This window comes from Rhinoraja longicauda, chromosome 8 (assembly GCF_053455715.1).
Source record: "Rhinoraja longicauda isolate Sanriku21f chromosome 8, sRhiLon1.1, whole genome shotgun sequence".
Lineage (NCBI taxonomy): Eukaryota > Metazoa > Chordata > Chondrichthyes > Rajiformes > Arhynchobatidae > Rhinoraja > Rhinoraja longicauda.
In genome coordinates this window covers 49,731,747-49,749,795 of record NC_135960.1, presented here as the reverse complement: position 1 = coordinate 49,749,795, position 18,049 = coordinate 49,731,747, and the positions used below count along the sequence as shown (strand labels likewise).

The 18,049-nt window shown below is 44.9% G+C and overlaps 1 protein-coding gene across 3 annotated transcripts in view; it reads right to left on the bottom strand.

The window, feature by feature from the left end:
* LOC144595946 (serine/threonine-protein kinase tousled-like 1) overlaps positions 1-10,990 on the bottom strand; it is a 104,644-nt gene extending 93,654 nt beyond the window's left edge. Inside the window, exon 1 of one of the 3 annotated variants that reach the window (XR_013547553.1) lies at positions 7,696-8,250. Coding sequence is in view for 1 of the 3 variants with exons in the window: in XM_078403914.1 (XP_078260040.1) it covers positions 7,696-7,822 (127 nt within the window). In the remaining 2 variants the exon portion in view is untranslated. Of the gene's footprint in view, positions 1-7,695; positions 8,251-10,767 lie in introns of those variants that run through there. The other 2 variants (XM_078403915.1, XM_078403914.1) reach the window with 2 other exon arrangements.
* Between the last annotated feature and the right edge of the window lie 7,059 nt (positions 10,991-18,049).

Sequence of the window (18,049 nt, the reverse complement as noted above, 5' to 3'; positions counted from 1 at the left end):
AGAAAAAAGGCATGAAAAGGCAACGCGTGGAAGACCACTTCAACAGCACTGTCGCCAGAAGTATGTGGCAAGGCATCAGGGATATCACTGATTACAAGAGCAACCCTGCCTGCCCCCACAGTGATGTCACACTGGCCAACAAGCTCAACACCTTCTTTGCTCGCTTTGAAACCGGCAACAACACCATGAATAGAAAAATTCCAGCCTCGGAGGATGAACAGGTTCTCACACTGAGCACACATGATGTACAGTGCGTGCCGCAAAGGATCAATCCACGCAAAGGGTGCAGGCCCAGGCGGAGTCCCAGGACGGGTACTTAAGGAATGTGCTGACCAGGTTGCTGAGGTATTCACAAAGATCTTCAATCTGTCACTATCTCTGGCAACGGTCCCGAAGTGCCTGAAGTCATCCACCATAGTGCCGGTGCCGGAAAAAAGCAAACATCAGCAATCTGAACGACTACCGCCCGGTTGCCCTCACACCGATAGTTATGAAGGGCTTTGAAAGGTTGTCCTCTGCCACATCCCTGCCTCACTAGACCCACATCAGTTTGCATACAGAGCAAATAGATCCACAGAGGACGCCATCTCTCTGGCTCTTCATACCGTCCTGACCTGGAGAGACAGGGCACATACGTGAGGATGCTATTTAGACTGTAGCTCTGCCTTCAATACTATCATCCCCACCAAGCCCACCTCCAAACTCCACCAGCTAGGCCTCAGCTCGTCAATATGCAATTGGATCCTGAATTTCCTAACGGAATGCCCTCAGGCAGTGAAAATGGGCCTCCATCTGTCCTCCACTACCACTCTGAGTACTGGCACACCACAGGGTTGTGTATTGAGCCCCATCCTCTACTCCCTCTTCACACATGACTGTGTTCCTGCATTCGCCACCAACACCATCGTCAAATTTGAGGATGACACGACGTTAATTGGGCTGATCTCCAACTGCAATGAATCAGCCTACAGAGCGGAGGTGCAGAACCTGGCGAGCTGGTGCTCAGAGAACAACCTGTCCCTAAACACAACTAAGATCAAGGAGCTAATTATCAACTTTAGAAGGTCCCAGAAGGCGGAAAACGTTGCAGTCTTCATTAACAGGGACAGAGTGGTGAGTGTCCCCAGCTTCAGGTTTCTGGGCACACACATTTCAGAGGACCTCACATGGTCCACTAAAGGGCCTGTCCCACATAGGCAATTTTAAGGCGACTGCCGGCGACTAGGCTGTCGCCGACAGTTCGCCGGCGTGTCGCAGGCATGATCGTGAGGAGTTTTCCAAGAATCGTAGTGGATCTCAGCGCGTCACTGAGAAATCATCCGGAGTGAAATATCTCGGCGACAGCTGGCTTGTCACCAAGTATCACTGCTTATTGCGGGTGCTGTCACATGCTGTCCCCAGGTTTGATAGTTTCTCTTAGATGCATTTAGAAGCACATAATATTAAAATAAGTAAAGTCATTTCAAGATACCATAAAATATGTGTGTTTAACTAATTTATTTACCGTCAGGACATTTGACAGGTAGATTGGAGGCAACAGTTTGACGGTCAGGTAAGCGTGGGAATTTTTGCGATGTTTATGGCCATCAGCGATCACATTTAAAGTAGGCTCCCAACCCAGATATGCAACCCATAACCCAGATATGCATCTCCCGTACATTTTCAAAGAATGCCCACACACTTTTCACAAAAATCCATTTAACCACTTTTAAAATTAAATTTCTTAATACTGCCATTAGTAAACTGGAAGTCAATCCAGTTTATGCCTTGTTACCATGAAGCTTGGTTTTTAAGTAACCCATACAAGATGTTATAGTTCAAAACTCTCAAGTACTTACTGACTTCTCAGTGATTTCAGCGGAAATTAGGACGCCAAAGAAGCATTGACAGCGTGGGAATTTCGCGATCGTTCCGAAGACTGTGTAATCTCGACCTGACTCGGCATTGTCGTCGGGTAAAAGAAAGTTTTGGTGATCTGCTACGACTTTGACAGTCGCCAGCAGTCGCCTAAAAAAAAAAATCGCCTAAGTGGGACAGGCCCTTAACACCGCTGCACTAGTCAAGAAAGCACAACAACGGCTGTTTTTCCTGAGAACGCTGAAAAAGGTCGGTCTGCCCCAACAGTTACTGATAACCTTCTACTGCTGCACCACAGAGAGCATACTGACATACGGCATCTATGTGTGGTATCTCAGCTGAACGGCAGCGGATAGGAGAGCTCTTCAGCGGGTCGTCTGCAGAGTGCAGAGGATCATTGGGACACAGCTGCCAGCCCTGGAGGACATCTACAACGCACGCATCCTCAGGAAAGCCATCAGCATCTACAAGGACTATACACACCCATGCCACCGTCTGTTTGAACTACTTCCATCTGGCACACGTTACAAGGCCTTCTACGCCCGCACCTCCAGACTAAGAAACAGCTTTATTCCTAGAGCTATAGCTGCTCCAAATCGGACCTGCTGAGAGCCCGCCATGATCTGTCTCTGCCCCCAGGGTCATCTGGCACAACTGACCCCTGCATGAACCTTTTTTGCACTTCCCTTGATTCATTTCCCCCCCCACTCCCCCCCTCCCCCCTTGTTGTTTTCGTTTTCACCGTGATTTATTTATTTATTTTATAGCATCGATATGGAAGTGGCATTCTTAATCTCGTTGTACTTGGACAATGACAATAAAGATATTGTATTGTATTGTATTAATGTCCATGGGGAAATGAAAGTTGGTTACCTTAAATCTATGGTGTTCCTCTGGTCAGCATGCCTGTCCATTGGGTCAAGATTTTCAGAATTTAGATTAAAAATGAAAGAACAATGACCCATTTCCAATTCAGGATTTTGTGCAACTTGGAGTGAAACCTGCATGTGGTGGGGTTTTTTTCCCCCCAAGCACCTGCAACACTTATTCACTTGATGATAGAGGTTATAGGTTTGGTGCGAGATATCAGGTTAATCCTGGCAATCAGTCATGGTGCACCAACAATAGCAACATTGAATATTAAGGTGGTAGTTAGGATTAAGGGGATTGCTTTGTCTTGAACAACATTGACTTTAAGTTTATTGGACTGACCCTTATCCAAATAACTGCAAAGTATTCCATCACTCCTGGCATGCCTTGCAAATATGAAAAGGATTATGATGGAAAGAATTTGAACTATCAGAGGGGGAGTCACTCACCTACATGAAGCACAGCCTCTGCCATTATAGGCACCGTATTTTACGTCTGATTAAATTTTGGATCAATAATGACCAAGCTCCGCTCAATAACAAGTGGAATGAAGGTGGGAGATTCAGCCAAGGAAATGAAATTGAATGTCAAGACTCAATGGTTGGACACTTTCTCTCATTAAAGAAATAATGTCCAGCACTTGTGTGTCACAAATGTCAGTTGATATTTATCAGTTTATGAAGAAATTTCATCTAGGTCTGGCTACATAAAGACATGAACTACGATAATATTTTGATAGCAACGTGTGCAATTGAACACTATCCAATTAACCTTCATTACTCAAAGCACACTTCCAACCAGTGAATTGTATTTTTAATTTGATGTCCACCGACTTCAGTTTTGCCAAGGATCCATGGTGCTCTACTCAGTCATACTCCACCTGGATGTGAAGGGCAAACATTCTCTCACACACTTCAGTGCATGTATGGACTGAACCTATAATAGATCTGAAGTTGAGCAGTAATCAAGTTAGTTGCGAGTAAATGCTACTCTATAACAATATTGACAACACTAAATAGCAAAGCTGAGGATTGAGAATAGACTGAATGAGCAAAAATTGTCCAGGCTGAATTTAACCTGTTTATTGCGTGGAGTGAACACATTGAAGCAATTGTAAACATTGTAAGGGTGATACCAGGATTGTAATTGAATCAGAAAAACTTGATTAGACCATCTCTGACACCCTTCTCGATCTGCATCCATCACAGACTATCCACTGATATCTAATACAAACCCAATGACTACCACAACAACTTTGACTGCACCTCTTCCAACCCTGCCTCTTGCAAGGATACCATCTCTTACTCCGTTTGACTCATTAAAGACAGCATCTGCTCCCAAGATGAGGCTTTCCACCCTAGGACATTTGTGATGTGTTTTTTCTGGACTAGACATGGTTTTACCCACTATTGTGGATGGAATCCTTATCTGTATCTCCTCTGCTTCCTGCAGTTCTGCTCTCATTCCCCTCTCACAGACAGACCATGGATAGAGCTGTCGGAAAAAAACTGCAGATGCTGGTTAAAATCGAAGGTAGACACAAAATACTGCAGTAACTCAGTGGGTCAGGCAGCAACTCTGGAGAGAAGGATTGGGTGGTGTTTCGGGTCAAGCCCCTTCTTCAGACTGAAGATGGAAAGAGCTCTCCTGGTCCTCACTTTTCACCCCAGCAGGCTCCTCATCCAACACATCATTCTCTGGCATTTCTGCTCCCTTCAATGCAAGCCCACTACCAGTGACATATTCCCATCCCTGTCCCTTTCTGCAGAGACTATACTCTCTGCTACTCTATGGTTTCTCATTCCTCCCCACACAAACAGCTCCCTCCCCCGGCACCTTTCCCTGAAACTGCAGGAAAAGTAGCACCTTGCAACTCCAAGGGACACCAACAGCCCTTCCAGGTGAGATAGAGGTTCGCTTGCACCTCCACCAACCTAGTCTATTGCATTCTGTGCTCCTGACATGGCCTCCTCTGCTTTGTCGTGACCAAGCGCAGACTAGGTGAACGGTTCAATAATCACTTGAGCTGACTGCCAAGGCTTGCTCCGCTGTTAACTTCCCTTCCCATTTACATACTGACCTTTCAGTCCTTGACATTCTCCACTGCCACATTGCACATATCCCTCTGTCTTTACATTTCACTCCCCCTCGTCCTTAACTGATACCCCTTTGTAGCCATTTCATCTCAGGCTTTTTTCACTATCGTCACCCATATGCCACCATCTCCCTAGACTGTGATTCATCTATCACTTTGTAAACTTTACCCCACTCATACCTTTCTCTTCCAGTTTTCTCCCTCCTACTACATTAGTCTGAAGAAGAGTCCCGACCCAAGACGTTAGCTGTCCATTTCCCTCCACAGATGCTTCCTTGCCATTGGAGTTAATCCTGCACTTTGTTATTTGTTTAAGGAGTTAATCCCACACTTAGTTTTTTGTTCAAGATTCCAGCACTTGCAGTCTTCTGTGTGTCTGGACCACATCTGTACTTCTTTGTGTAAAGCATTCTTAGCCATTTCTTTATGTCCCACAGAGCGAATTGATTGATTTTGCTAAGCTTTAACATCCTTCCTTAAATTTGATTGTGCTAATAATGGGGATCTCATTCGGGGTCTGAGAGGAGATCTTTTACTTATCTTGCACTCTGACTGTATTGCTTTTTTAGGGAAAAAGAAAACCCAAGAGAACAAAAAAGCTAACACAATACAGAAATAGGAGGTTATGCTTCTGTTAAGAGAACTCATCTGGAGTAGTTTTCTGTATCAATCTTATTTAAGAAAGGAAGTTAATGCTTTACCAGTTCAAAGGTTTACCAGACTAATAACTGGAACAGCCAGATCACCTTAGCACAAAAGGTTGTATGTTAGGCTTGCAGCTACTTAAGTTTAGAAGTTTTTAATGAAACATGCAAGATCTTGAGGGATCTTGGCACGATGGGCATGCCTTGGGTTTCCCCGTATTAGAATGCAGAACTAATGTTCACTGTTTAAAACTAAAGACAGACAAGGGAAAAAATGATCTCAAGTCATGCATCTTGTAAACACTCTTCCACAAAATAGTAGTGAAATCAGAGTCTTCAATTAATTTCAACGCAGAAGTAGATGGACAATTGATAAGCAAGAGGGCAAAAGGTTACTACAGTGGAGGGGCTTGCACAGTTAAGGTTACAATCAGATCTCCATGATCATTCGAAATGGCAGAAAGGCCTGAGGGCTCATTAGTTTCATCCTGCTCATAATTTATATACATCAGACTTTATTTAACTCACACTTTTGAGCAACAAAGTACTTCAAACACCTTGAATTTGGAACATTGCTCTAAACTCCCTTAATTCCAAACATTTATTCTACTGGAAAAATGTTTAAAATTTGAGCCAAGAAATTGAGACCTCAAGTCAGGACCACCAGCAACTCTACTGGATCTGACAATATGCTCAAATGTTGGTTCTGTCAAAGTAACATTCATGAAAGCAAAATTACAATCATTGAATTCATCAATGATTGGGAAAAGCACAATGTTCATGAAATAAACAAACTGAAAGTGGAAAATTTTAACATTTTGACGCATTATGAAATATCAGCTATGGTCAATTCAAAGGCCATTGATTTTAACGTATACAAAATAATTTCAGCGCAAATAAATTATGTACCCCATCTACTATTTCTGTGGCTCTCACAACAGTTAATGAACAACGGCATTCCCAGAGTCATGCAATGTTAACATTAACTGTAACCTTCCAAAGTGACCAAATAATATTGTCAAGATTAGAATACATCAATGCACCTACTTGTATAAAAATGGATTGCCAAATGAAGAGTTTCCACTTGATTAAGAATGAGGAAACAGACAAAACTATATTTTACTAGATTTTCTAAATTGTAATACAATTTTACAAAAATATAACTGCCAACTCAAGTTAACTCTCACTTCCAGTAATAAAAATGTCCCTGGTTTAATTTGCAATATTTGATCATATATTTTATGATAATTTTAAGAATTCTTAATTACAAGTTACAAATTATGCACAGATACTTCTCTCGAGGTTATTGTATATTGTAACTTTGAATAAATTAATCTTAGATATTTATAAGAAAATCAAAATGTCTGCAGAGAAGCGTTACCAACAAAGCGACAAGATATTGATCAAACTGCTATTTTTTTTTCACATGTCAATTGTTGGGTCCCTTCATAACAACAAAATTCCATCATAATTTCAGGTCTTTTAAGTTTTAATAAAATTCGGAAGCCATTAGGTTTCAAAACCTACTTCAGGTTGTGGGAAGGATAGCTGCAGATGCCAAAAAAAAACAATCTCTCTCTCGTATGACAATCCAAAATTTCCCCACGCTGTGCCGCGTTATGCTTTTTACACTGTTTGATACCTTCCACTTACTGTAAAAAAAATCTCACCAGTGACTGGTATAGCCAAAAATGGCAATGGAGTTTCAGCCCTTTGGATACGTTTTCAGAAATAAAATTTACTTTACCCCTGCATCATGTTACAAATCAATATGTCAACCGCCAAAACTCGCAGTGAAATATCATGGACTCCCAAATGAAGCCCTGACCCTCTTCTTCATCTCTAGCTGAGGGGAGGGCACAACACAATGGAGTAAACAGAACATGTTACAGCTCCTGCAAAAGCCTACTGTCCACTTTTGAGGGAGATTTTTCTTTCAGTGTTTTGCCTTCGGAAAAAAAGAAAGGCTTAATCTGAGGCGACGACAGGCCGTGAATTAGTGCAAAAGGCAGCGCCTGGAGGTTTACAGCGTGTGCACCGCACTGTAATCAACCATTAAAGACACCTAATGCACCTCCTTGCCCACGGCCTGGGACCCGCTGCACTTTCTGTGCCACCCGCTGGAGAACCCCACCCCCTTCACATCTGAAAAGATGTCGGAAACATTTTCTTTTTTCGAACAAACAGTGGAGTTCAGAATCGGAGCGGTCGCTGTGCGGGAGGGTTTACCTTCTTTGGCCTTTACAGGTGCCGTGTTAGGCTGCAGAGCTCCCGGCGTTGGGGACGTGGAGAACTGGGACCAAGATGGCGTCCCCTCCAAACTTCCACCACTTCCACTGTTACTTTGGACACTCATCAAGCTACTTTGTGTGTATGTGAGAGAAAACACACACACACCACACGTACATACACTCACTCACTCACTCACTCGCGTAGAAGTGTCAGCATCGACACTGCTTCAACCCCCCCACCCCAAAGCTGAGGAAGCGAACACACAATTTTTCACCCACACACAAATAAGTCGGCTGGTACCAGATTCACGAGTCCCCAACGCTGCAAAGTGTGTTAGACAGGATTAAAAGCCCCAGGCTGCTGGTTGCTGCACACACGGTGTGGATGGATGGCTGGGTGTCCCCCCGGTGACAGACCATCTCTCACACACACACAAATATATACACCTCTCTCTCGCTCTCTCTCTGCGGCGCGTCTTCCAGCCGCCCCCCACTCTCCCCTCCGTCACCTTCGCATCAGTGAGGCGTCACGCATCGTCGGTGCGAGGACTATCGCGAGGATGGTGCACCTCGGCGGCGTTGCGATGGGAGGGAGGGTGCAGGGAGGGGAGGAGGGTGAAGGAGGAGGGTGCAGGGAGGGGAGGAGGGTGAAGGAGGAGGGTGCAGGGAGGGGAAGAGGGTGAAGGGAGAGGGGAGGAGGGTGAAGGGAGAGGATGCAGGGAGGGGTGGAGAGTGAAGGGGGAGGGTACATGGAGAAGGGGGAAGGTAGGAGGAGGAGATGGGAGGGAAGGGATGAGAGAGAAGGGAGAGGGTGAAAGGAGGGGGCTGAAGGGATGGGAGGATGAAGGGAAAGGAGGGGGTTGAAGGGAGGGGGTGAGATGAGGGTGAAGGGAGAGGGTGAGGAAGGGTGGGTGAGGTGAGGTGGATGGGAAGGGAGAGAGGGAGGATGGGGAGAGGATGGGGGAGAGGAGGGTTGGAAAGAGGAGAGGAGAGGAGGGGGAAGAGAGGAGGGTGGGGTGGAGGAGGGCGGGGGGAGGAGAGTGGGGAAAGGGGAGGAGGAAGGGGAGGAGGAAGGGGAGGCGAGGGCCGGAGTGGAGGAAGGCATAGGGGAGGGGTTGAGGGAAAGGTGAGGGAGGGAAGAAGGCAGGTGTGAGGGGGATGTGAGGAGGGGGGATGTGAGGAGGGGGGTTGTGAGGGAGGAAGGGGAGCGATCACATGCAAGGGAAGGGGGGTGCGAGGAAGAGGGTTGAGGAAGGGGAGATGTGAGGGATAGGGAGGTGTGAGCTTAGTTTATTATCACATGTTAATGATCACATATTAGTTTATTATCACATATCCGTTACAACTCCCCTCCCTCCCAACCACCTCCCAAATTATCACATGTACTGAGGTACAGTGAAAAGCTTTTGTTGTGTGCTAACCAGTCAGTGGATACATGTTTACAATAAAGCCATCTATAGTGTATAGAAACAGGATAAAGGGAATAATGTTTAGTGCAAGATAAAGGGGGAGCAAGGGAAGGCGGAGCAAGGAGAGGGTGTGAGGGAGGGGAGAGGTGTGAGGGAGGAAGGTGTTAGGGAGGTGGTTGGGAGGGAGGGGAGTTGTAACGGAGGGGTAGATTGTGAGGGGACAGGGTTGTGTGCGAGTGGGGTTATGAGGGATGGGGATGTGAGAGGAGGGATGTTGTGAAGCAGGGGGAAGGGGATGGAGGGAATGAGTAAGTGAAGGGCTGCAAGTGAGGTGCCCCTAAATACCAACAGTAATAATGTCGGTAACACTGAGCGGGTCATCTCTGAGAGCAACAAACACCAACAGTGCCGACAGAGAATAATATCGCCAAAACTGACACAAATAATGCTTACAGGAGTAATACTGAGGGGAATATTGCTGGTAATACCAAGAGGAATAAGGCTAGTAATACTAATAGGAATAATGTCAGTAATAATGAGAGGAATAATGCTGGTCATATTGAGAGGAATAATGTCAATAATAATAAGAGAAATAATGGCAGTAATACTGAGGATTACTGAGATTAATACTGCGGCCAAGAAGATGTGTTCCATACTAGGACATCTGGGATGTCCTCATTCTTTAGGAAACAGGAGGTCCCCTCTTCCATCATAGATGAGGCCCTCACACAGGTCTCCTCGGTATCCCACAGCTCCGCTCTTGCTCCCCCTCCCCCAGTCCTCACTTTCATCCTATCAACCGTCGCATACAGCACGAAATCTTCCAACATTTTCACCATCTCCAACCACTAGCCACATCTTCCCCTCTTCACTCCTTTCTGCTTTCTGCAGATTGTTCCCTCCGCAACTCCATGTTAACACCCCTTCCCACCCAAACCACCCCCTCCCCAGGTACTTTCCCCTGCAACCGCAGGAGATGCAACACCTGTCCCTATACCCCCTGCCTTGATTCCGTCCAAGGACCCCGACAATCCTTTCAGGTGAGGCAGAGGTTCACTTGCATCTCCTCCAACTTCTACTGTATCCGGTGTTCTAGGTGTGGACTCCCATGTATTGGTGATAACAAGCATACACTGGGCGATTGTTTCGCTGAACACCTCCGCTCAGTCTGCCTTGGCCTATGTGAACTCTCCCTCCCATACTGACCTTTCTGTCCTGGGCCTCTTCCACTATCAGAGTGAGGCCCAACGCAAATTGGGGGAACAACACCTTATATTTCGCTTGGGCAACATATCACAGCGGTATGAATATTGACTTCTCTAACTTCAAGTAACCCTTGCTTACCCCTTCTCTCCGTCCATCCCCCTTCCTAGTTCTCTGACTACTTTCACTGTCCTCCTGATTAAATTTTACTGATTGTATGCCTCGGTGTCATCGTCCCCTCAACTAACAATGAACCATTCAACATTTCCTTGATCCGTCGTTTTCACATCTCACCCCTCCATATCTCTGGACTCCCTCTCCCCAGATTCTCAGTCTGAAGAAGGGTCTCGACCCGAAAAGTCACCATTCATTCTCTCCGGAGATACCACCTGTCCGGCTGGGTTACTCCAGCACTTAGTGTCTATCTTACTGAGAGGGATAATGCCAGTAACACTTACAGCAACATTGCCAGTAATGCAAAGAGGAATGTTGCCAGTGACACTGACAGGGTCAAAGGCCGGTAATACTGAGGGGAATAATGAGGATGATGCCGGCAGCAATATGCCGGTGACAGGGACATTGACTGGGATATTGGCGGTGGCGGCCCCGGATCCTCATCCACCGGATCGCCCTTTAAACTTTCCCAGCCTCACACCGAATGTAAACCCGCCGGCCGACCGCCTGGGGAAGAAGCGCCTCGGCTCCCTCCGCCCGCCCGCACTGATCTCCCATCGTCTCCCCACAACGTCACCGACTCTCAGGCCGTCGCCTCAGTTAAAGGGCCCCAGCTCCCACTTTACGACAGTGTCGCGCCGAGTCCATGCCTGTCTTTGAATGGAAAATGAAACCAAAGTGACGGGACGGCCCTGCCCACAGCTGACGTCACCCCGCGTGACGTCACGGAGGGGGGCGGGGGAGCGCTCTGTGTCCAGGTTCGTCCAAAGTGCTGGTGTTAGTTACAGCGGGTCAGGCAGCATCTCAGGGGAAAAGGATGCAGGGAGTTTCGGATCGAGACCCCTCTTCAGACTCACGAGGAGCAGTGAGGGAGGGTGATGCAGAACTCCCGTTGGAGAGAGGAGAACTTCCTCACAGTAGGCATAGCTTGAGATTCCGCAGTGAAGCTGACAAAATGTGGAGGAAGGAACTGCAGATGCTGGTTTACACAACATGATGGAGCAACTCAGCGCATCAGATAGCATTTATGGAAAAGGGAATAATAGGTGACGTTTTGGGTCGAGACCCTTCTTCATCCCTGGTCAACATGAGTGGCTCTGTGGGGGGGGGGGGGGGGGCGGGAGCATAGGCTTGAGTCTTTGGCTTCTGGACAACGATAGGGACACCCCTTAAACAACGGAAGGGCTCGCATAATGGAGTTACTCAAGGTGCCAGGCAGCATCTCTGGAGAAAAGGAGAAGGTGACGTTACAGGTCCGAACTCTTCTTCAAACTCTCATCGTCTCCCCGCGGTTCTGAAGAAGGGTGCCGACCCGAAACGTCACCCATTCCTCCTATCAAGAGATGCTGCCTGTCCTGCTGCGTTACTCCAGCATTTTGTGTCCATCTTCGGTAGTTCCTTCCTACACAGTGAGTGTAACACTACTGATTTCACGGACACTGAGAAAAGTCAAGAGTATTTATGCTATTTTTGTTTTGCATATTTTTTATTTTGCAAAAAGTCTGTTTTTGAAATAAAAATAACATTACCAAGAGTGCCTTTTTAAAAGATATCCTTGAATGCTACTGAGTGTAACAATTGAATGTACAGAGAATGTATGAAGAATTTTGCAGTTTTTTGTGTTATTTTTGATTCTGAATAAAGTTTATTTTTGAAACACAAAATAAAATCTCAGCAGGTAGCACGGTAGCGCAGCGGTAGAGTTGCTGCTTTACAGCGAATGCAGCGCCGGAGACTCAGGTTCGATCCTGACTACGGGTGCTGCACTGTAAGGAGTTTGTACGTTCTCCCCGTGACCTGCGTGGGTTTTCTCCGAGATCTTCGGTTTCCTCCCACACTCCAAAGACGTACAGGTATGTAGGTTAATTGGCTGGGTAAATGTAAAAATTGTCCCTAGTGGGTGTAGGATAGTGTTAATGTGCGGGGATCGCTGGGCGGCACGGACTTGGAGGGCCGAAAAGGCCTGTTTCCGGCTGTATATATATGATATGATGATATGATAGGTCGATTTATTTTTTGACACGCGGAGTTACTCCAGCACTCTGTGTTCTATTTTGTAAATCAGCATCTGCAGATCCTTGTGTCAACCATATTGGCAGCTGTTAATCAAACTTTTTATCGCTTCCAATAAAGTACCTTTCCTTCCATTTTCAAAAAAAGATAAACAAGCTACCCCAATGACAATCAATGACATCAATTTGTTGATGGATGTCTCTGATTAACTATGGAATAGAAAGGATCAATGACACTTTACATACATATTAACAAAGTTTTGAGAGAAGCACAGTGTCGCAGGTGGGAGAGCCGCTGTCTCAGCGTCAGAGACCCGGGTTCGATCCTGACCTTGGGTGCTGTCTGTGTGGAATTTGCACATTTTCCCTGTGATCGCGTGGGTTTCCTCCCAAAAAAATGCAGGTTTGTAGTTTTATTGGCTACTGTAAATTGCCCCTGGTGTGTAGAGAGATAATGCGAAAATGGGATAACATAGTCCTCGTGTGATCGATGTCGACGTGGACTCAGTGGGCCGAAGGGACTGTTTGCGTGCTGTATCTTTCAAGAAATCAATTTAAACAAGATCCAACTTGGTAAATTATCGACAGAATAAAGGCACATGGAATTCTGTGAACACAGCTTAGTGGTAAGAAATAACAGATCATGGTCAAAAAACAGTGTTGGAGGAACTTGGTAGGTCAGGCAGCATCTGTGGAGGAGAATGCACAGGCGACCCTTCGGGTCAGACCCTTCGGGTCAGACCCTTCTTCACGCTGACAAACCAGGACAGGGAAAGCTGGAGGAGAGGTCGGGGTGGGGTAAAGCCTGGCAAGTGAAAGGTGGATACAAGTGAGGAGAGATGATCACCTAAACCCTCCTCACCCACTTATCTGACAATCACTGCTCCTCACCCTAACCTCACTCAGCTCTGTATGCCCAACTCCATAAATCTGAAGGAGAGAACTGACCCGAATCGTTGCCCATCCATTTTCCTCCGCAGATGTTGCCTGACATGCTGAGTTCCTCCAGCACTTTGTTTTTTGCTTAAGATTCCAGCATCTGCAGCTTCTTGTGTCTCCAAAGGATCATGATTATTGGGCGTTCTCAATACAAAAATTGACAGTGTTGAATAAAATTGCAGGGTGGTACCTTCAGCAGCTTGTCATGGCTTCTTTGTTTGGACCTATCAAATCTGCCATCTCTGGCATTCAGAAGGATCAATGCAATTGTTGTATAAGAATACCACCATCTGCAGATTTCCCTCCAAGTCAAATGCCAGTCTGACTTGGAATATATCACTGTTCATTCATTAATAGTATGTCCACATACTGGATTCCAATCCAACATCACTGTGGGACAACTTTCACCAGACGGGTCATTGCAGTTCAACAAGGTGGGTCACTGCCACCTACTCAGTTAATATAGACAATAAACACTGGCTTCACCTGGGATCCCTAGCAATGTTTTTTCTTTCATAAACTGACTGTTTCCAGATGTTGAAGTATTTTGGAATTGTTGATATTGTTTTGATATTTCTTTCAAGATACCATTTGAATCCATGCAAAGTGGTCGGCCCAGATGGTGAACCTGGCCGTGTGTTACAGATCCACACAGGCTGACTGGCTGGAGCATGCAAGGACATTTTCAACCTCTCGCTTCTGCGTTCTGAGATTAAAGGGGCATGGTGACCTGCCTCAATGACTATCATCGGGTAGTATTTACATCCACCAGGAAGTCAGGTGACAGTGTGCCGGTTTTCATTGGTGGGTCGGTGGTGGAGAGAGTTAACAGGTTCAAATTGCTGGACGTAAACATCTCAAATGATCTATCCTGGACGTAAACATCTCAAATAATCAAACGGCCCACCGCATGGATGTAATCACAAAGAAGGCAGACCAATACCTCTACTTTCTTAAAGGTTTAAAAAGTTCCAGCCATGTCACCAAATATACTAACAAACTTCTACAGATGTGCTGTATAAAGTATCCTGACTGGTTGTATCATGGCAATTACAAGCACAGAAAGCAAGAGGCTGCAGAAAGTGGAGGACTCAGCCTGATTCATCAATAGCCACTGCTTTCCCTCTATCTAAAGCGTCAACACAAGGAGCTGCCCAAAGAAGGTGGCATCTATCATCAAGGATCCTCATCATTAGGCTCATCCCCTCCTCTTGGTCCTGCCATCGGGAAGGACGTACAGAAACTTGAAGTCCCACACTACCAGTTTTAGGAACAGCTACCATCAGTCTGCAACCATCAGTCTTTGAACCTACCTGCATAACCCTAATCCTACCTCATCAACCGAACTCTACCTCTTTTTCTTTTCACAACTTATATGTAATTTGTATATAAACTGTGTTTTTGTGTGTTGTCTAAGTCTATGTGCCTGTGATGCTGCTGCAAGCAAGATTTTCTTCGTACCTGTATCTCTCTGTACTTATGCCTATGACAATAAATAATTGGACTTGATACAGGGATCTCAGCAGCCAATTTGTCCCTTGCAAGATCCCACAACCAACAATATGATAATAACAAGGAAATAATTTCAGTAACATTGTTAAGAAGTAAATATTGACCAGAATAGCAGAGATAATTACCATGTTCTGCTATAAAATAGTGCCTTGGAATCTTTAACATCCACCTAAGAGAGCAGACAAGAGAAAGTGACACAATAAACTACAGATGACTTTTACAAAAAAAGACACAAAGTACTGGGGTAACTCAGCACTCAGACAGCATCTCTAAAGGAAAAGGACAGGTGATATTTTGGGTCGGGCCCTTTCTTTGTCAGGCTAGTGATAGGTCGATACAGCTGAGGGGAGTTTTTGGTTGATCTTTGTCCAATGTTACATCCAAATTGTGCTATTCTTGACAGCATAATACTTCCTTCGTACAATTTGAAATGTGGCAAAAGGACACAAAGTGCTGGAGTATCAGAGCATCTCTGGAGAACATGGATAGGTGACGTTTCTGGTCGGGCCCTTCTTCAGGGGAGGAGAGAAAGGTGGGAGAGGAGCAACAGCACAAAGTGTGTCAGGTAACGTGTGCCGAGAAAAGGCGCTGATCTCTGGAGCTGGTCGTTTACATCAGAGGTCATGCTATTATCTGACCCTTTTCTTCGTTACATCAATAAAGGTGTTAAAAAGCATTCGTTGGGCCTTTTTTTTTACACTGCTGTATCTTTAAGAATCACATTTTAAGGTGAGCATTGTGCCACAAGATCCTGATGTACATATTAAAGTTTGTGTCCCAACCGAAAGAGCCAGGAGCATTAGCTGCCTCTCTCAGCCCTACCCAAGTATAGCAGAGTGCCAGAGTAATGTGATCCGGTGCCTTTTAGACAGCTGTTGTCTAATTTACAGGAGCCCATCAGTTACATTTTCACTCTGGTTCTCTTTTTTTAAAAGAGATTTTGAAATAATTATTTTAAATAAGATGCATTGTAAGTAATATGTGCTTTCACAGAATTAATTTCATTGGGCAAAGTGCTGGCATTGGATTTCCAAAATCCCAAAGCCGATGAATGGTAATTAAAGATTCCAGTGACTGTTCACCCTCACTGATGTTGTAATAATATTATTAACTTGAACTCAGCAGATACCATTAACAAATAAGGTTTATGGACTTTGCTTCTGATGAGATTGGAGTCAGTGTTGATTAAAATCTGACCTGCAAAGGTACAAATATCAAAGACAGTTTGTTTAGTTGATTAAGTTGAAATGTCACCTCTCCATGTTCTCCAGAGATGATGCCTAACCCGCTCAGTTGCTCCAGCACTTTGTGTCCTTTTGTGTAAACCAGCATCTGCAGGTCCTTGTTTCTGCAGTTTCTTTAATGTTGGGACTCAGAATTCACCACAACTGGTTTGGCAGTAAATGGCTGTGAATGGATTGGATTGTGTCCTGAATCAATTGAATATGTTGATGCACAACCCACGGAGGTAGGGTATTTAGTTATTTTTAAATTGTCATTAGGACCATTCTTTGGAAAAGTAGTACTCTGGAACTCTGAAAAAAACCCCACAACTGTCAGAAACATCCAGCATTCAACATTGTCGCAGAGACTGTTTCAGGTTCATCAGAAAATTTTATCTTGAACAGAACAGTTTAACTCAAACTAAATATTACCTCATCTAGCACTAGGTCTGCCTTTGAGGACACAGAGATGTATGAGCAAAGTTCACTGTAATCTGACGCAGATCAAACAAGGATACTACTTTGTGTAAGAAAGAACTGCAGATGCTGGTTTAAACCGAAGGATACTACTTTACATGCCCATGTTGTGTTATCATGTAAGTCAATATAGGGTAGTAGAAGTCAAATGCCAAAAAAGTAGCTCAACAGAGCGACTAAGGTACTCTTGCGCTGTCCAAGCCTCTTGCTCTAAGAAAGTCCCAGTTAATATTGTGGAAGTTGAAGTCCCACGACCACAACCCTGTCGCTTTTGAAACTTTGCAGAATTTATTTGTAACTCTGTTTTCTGCTGGTTTTTGGGAGGCCAATGATATAATCCCACCTGAATGATTGCACCTTTGTAATGTTTGAGATCTACCTATATTGCCTCAGTGAATGAATACTCCAGTGTGTACTCTGAGTGCAGCTCCTCCATGTCTTTTACATCCCTCTGCATCACAACAGAAACCCTGGAATATTGAGCTGTCAGTCCTGTCTCTCTTGTAACCAAGTCTCTGTAATGGCCACATCATGGTTCCATGCACTGATCTGCCCCTCCTGTATGGGTGTCATCTACACTGGAAGCAAGCCTAGAGTCCATATATCTGAAGCCCTCTCTCCTTAGTCATGTATTAAATTGTACAGTCTTTCTATTCCTTACCTCATTTGCACATGACATGGGTAGTAATCCTGTGATCAAAACACGAGAAGTCCTGTTTTTTAATCATTTACCTGCCTTCCTAAATTCTCTTTGCAGCTCCTCATCTGCCTTCCTACCAATGTCATTGGTACCATTACAGATCATGACCTCTGGCTGCTCACCCTCCCCTCTTAGAGGAGGCAACACATCATCCTGGAATCTTGCTTATGGCCACAGAAATGCTAGCACGTACCCCGATTATAGAGTCCACTATTACTAATGAAGTTGACTTGTCCACGAGAATATGATTTGATAACTCTGTATGAGGCCACCATCTCAATCTTCTACAACTCTCAACACAATATGGTGTTACACAAGAATACTGTTAAAAATCATCTCTCTTTTTGTGTATTATTGTCTGTGGTTAATTTACAAATTCTGACAATCAATAAGGAGTGGCGGATTGTAATCACGATTTTGTACTTATTTGATAAACTGTTACATTTAATTCATTTCTGATGAAGGGTCTCAATCCGAAACGTCACCTTTTCATTCTCACCATATGCTCTCAGACCCGCTGAGTTCCTCCGGCACTTTGTGTTTTGTTCAAAATTCCAGTATCTGCAGTTCCTTGTGTCTCTAAATTTCATTTATGGTTTTATTTCGGGAAAAAACATCTCAAAGTAGGAAAAGGAAGCAAATTTCTGAAATGGAGTACAAAGGGCAGCTGCACCTATACATGCACATTTGCAATAGAAGATGG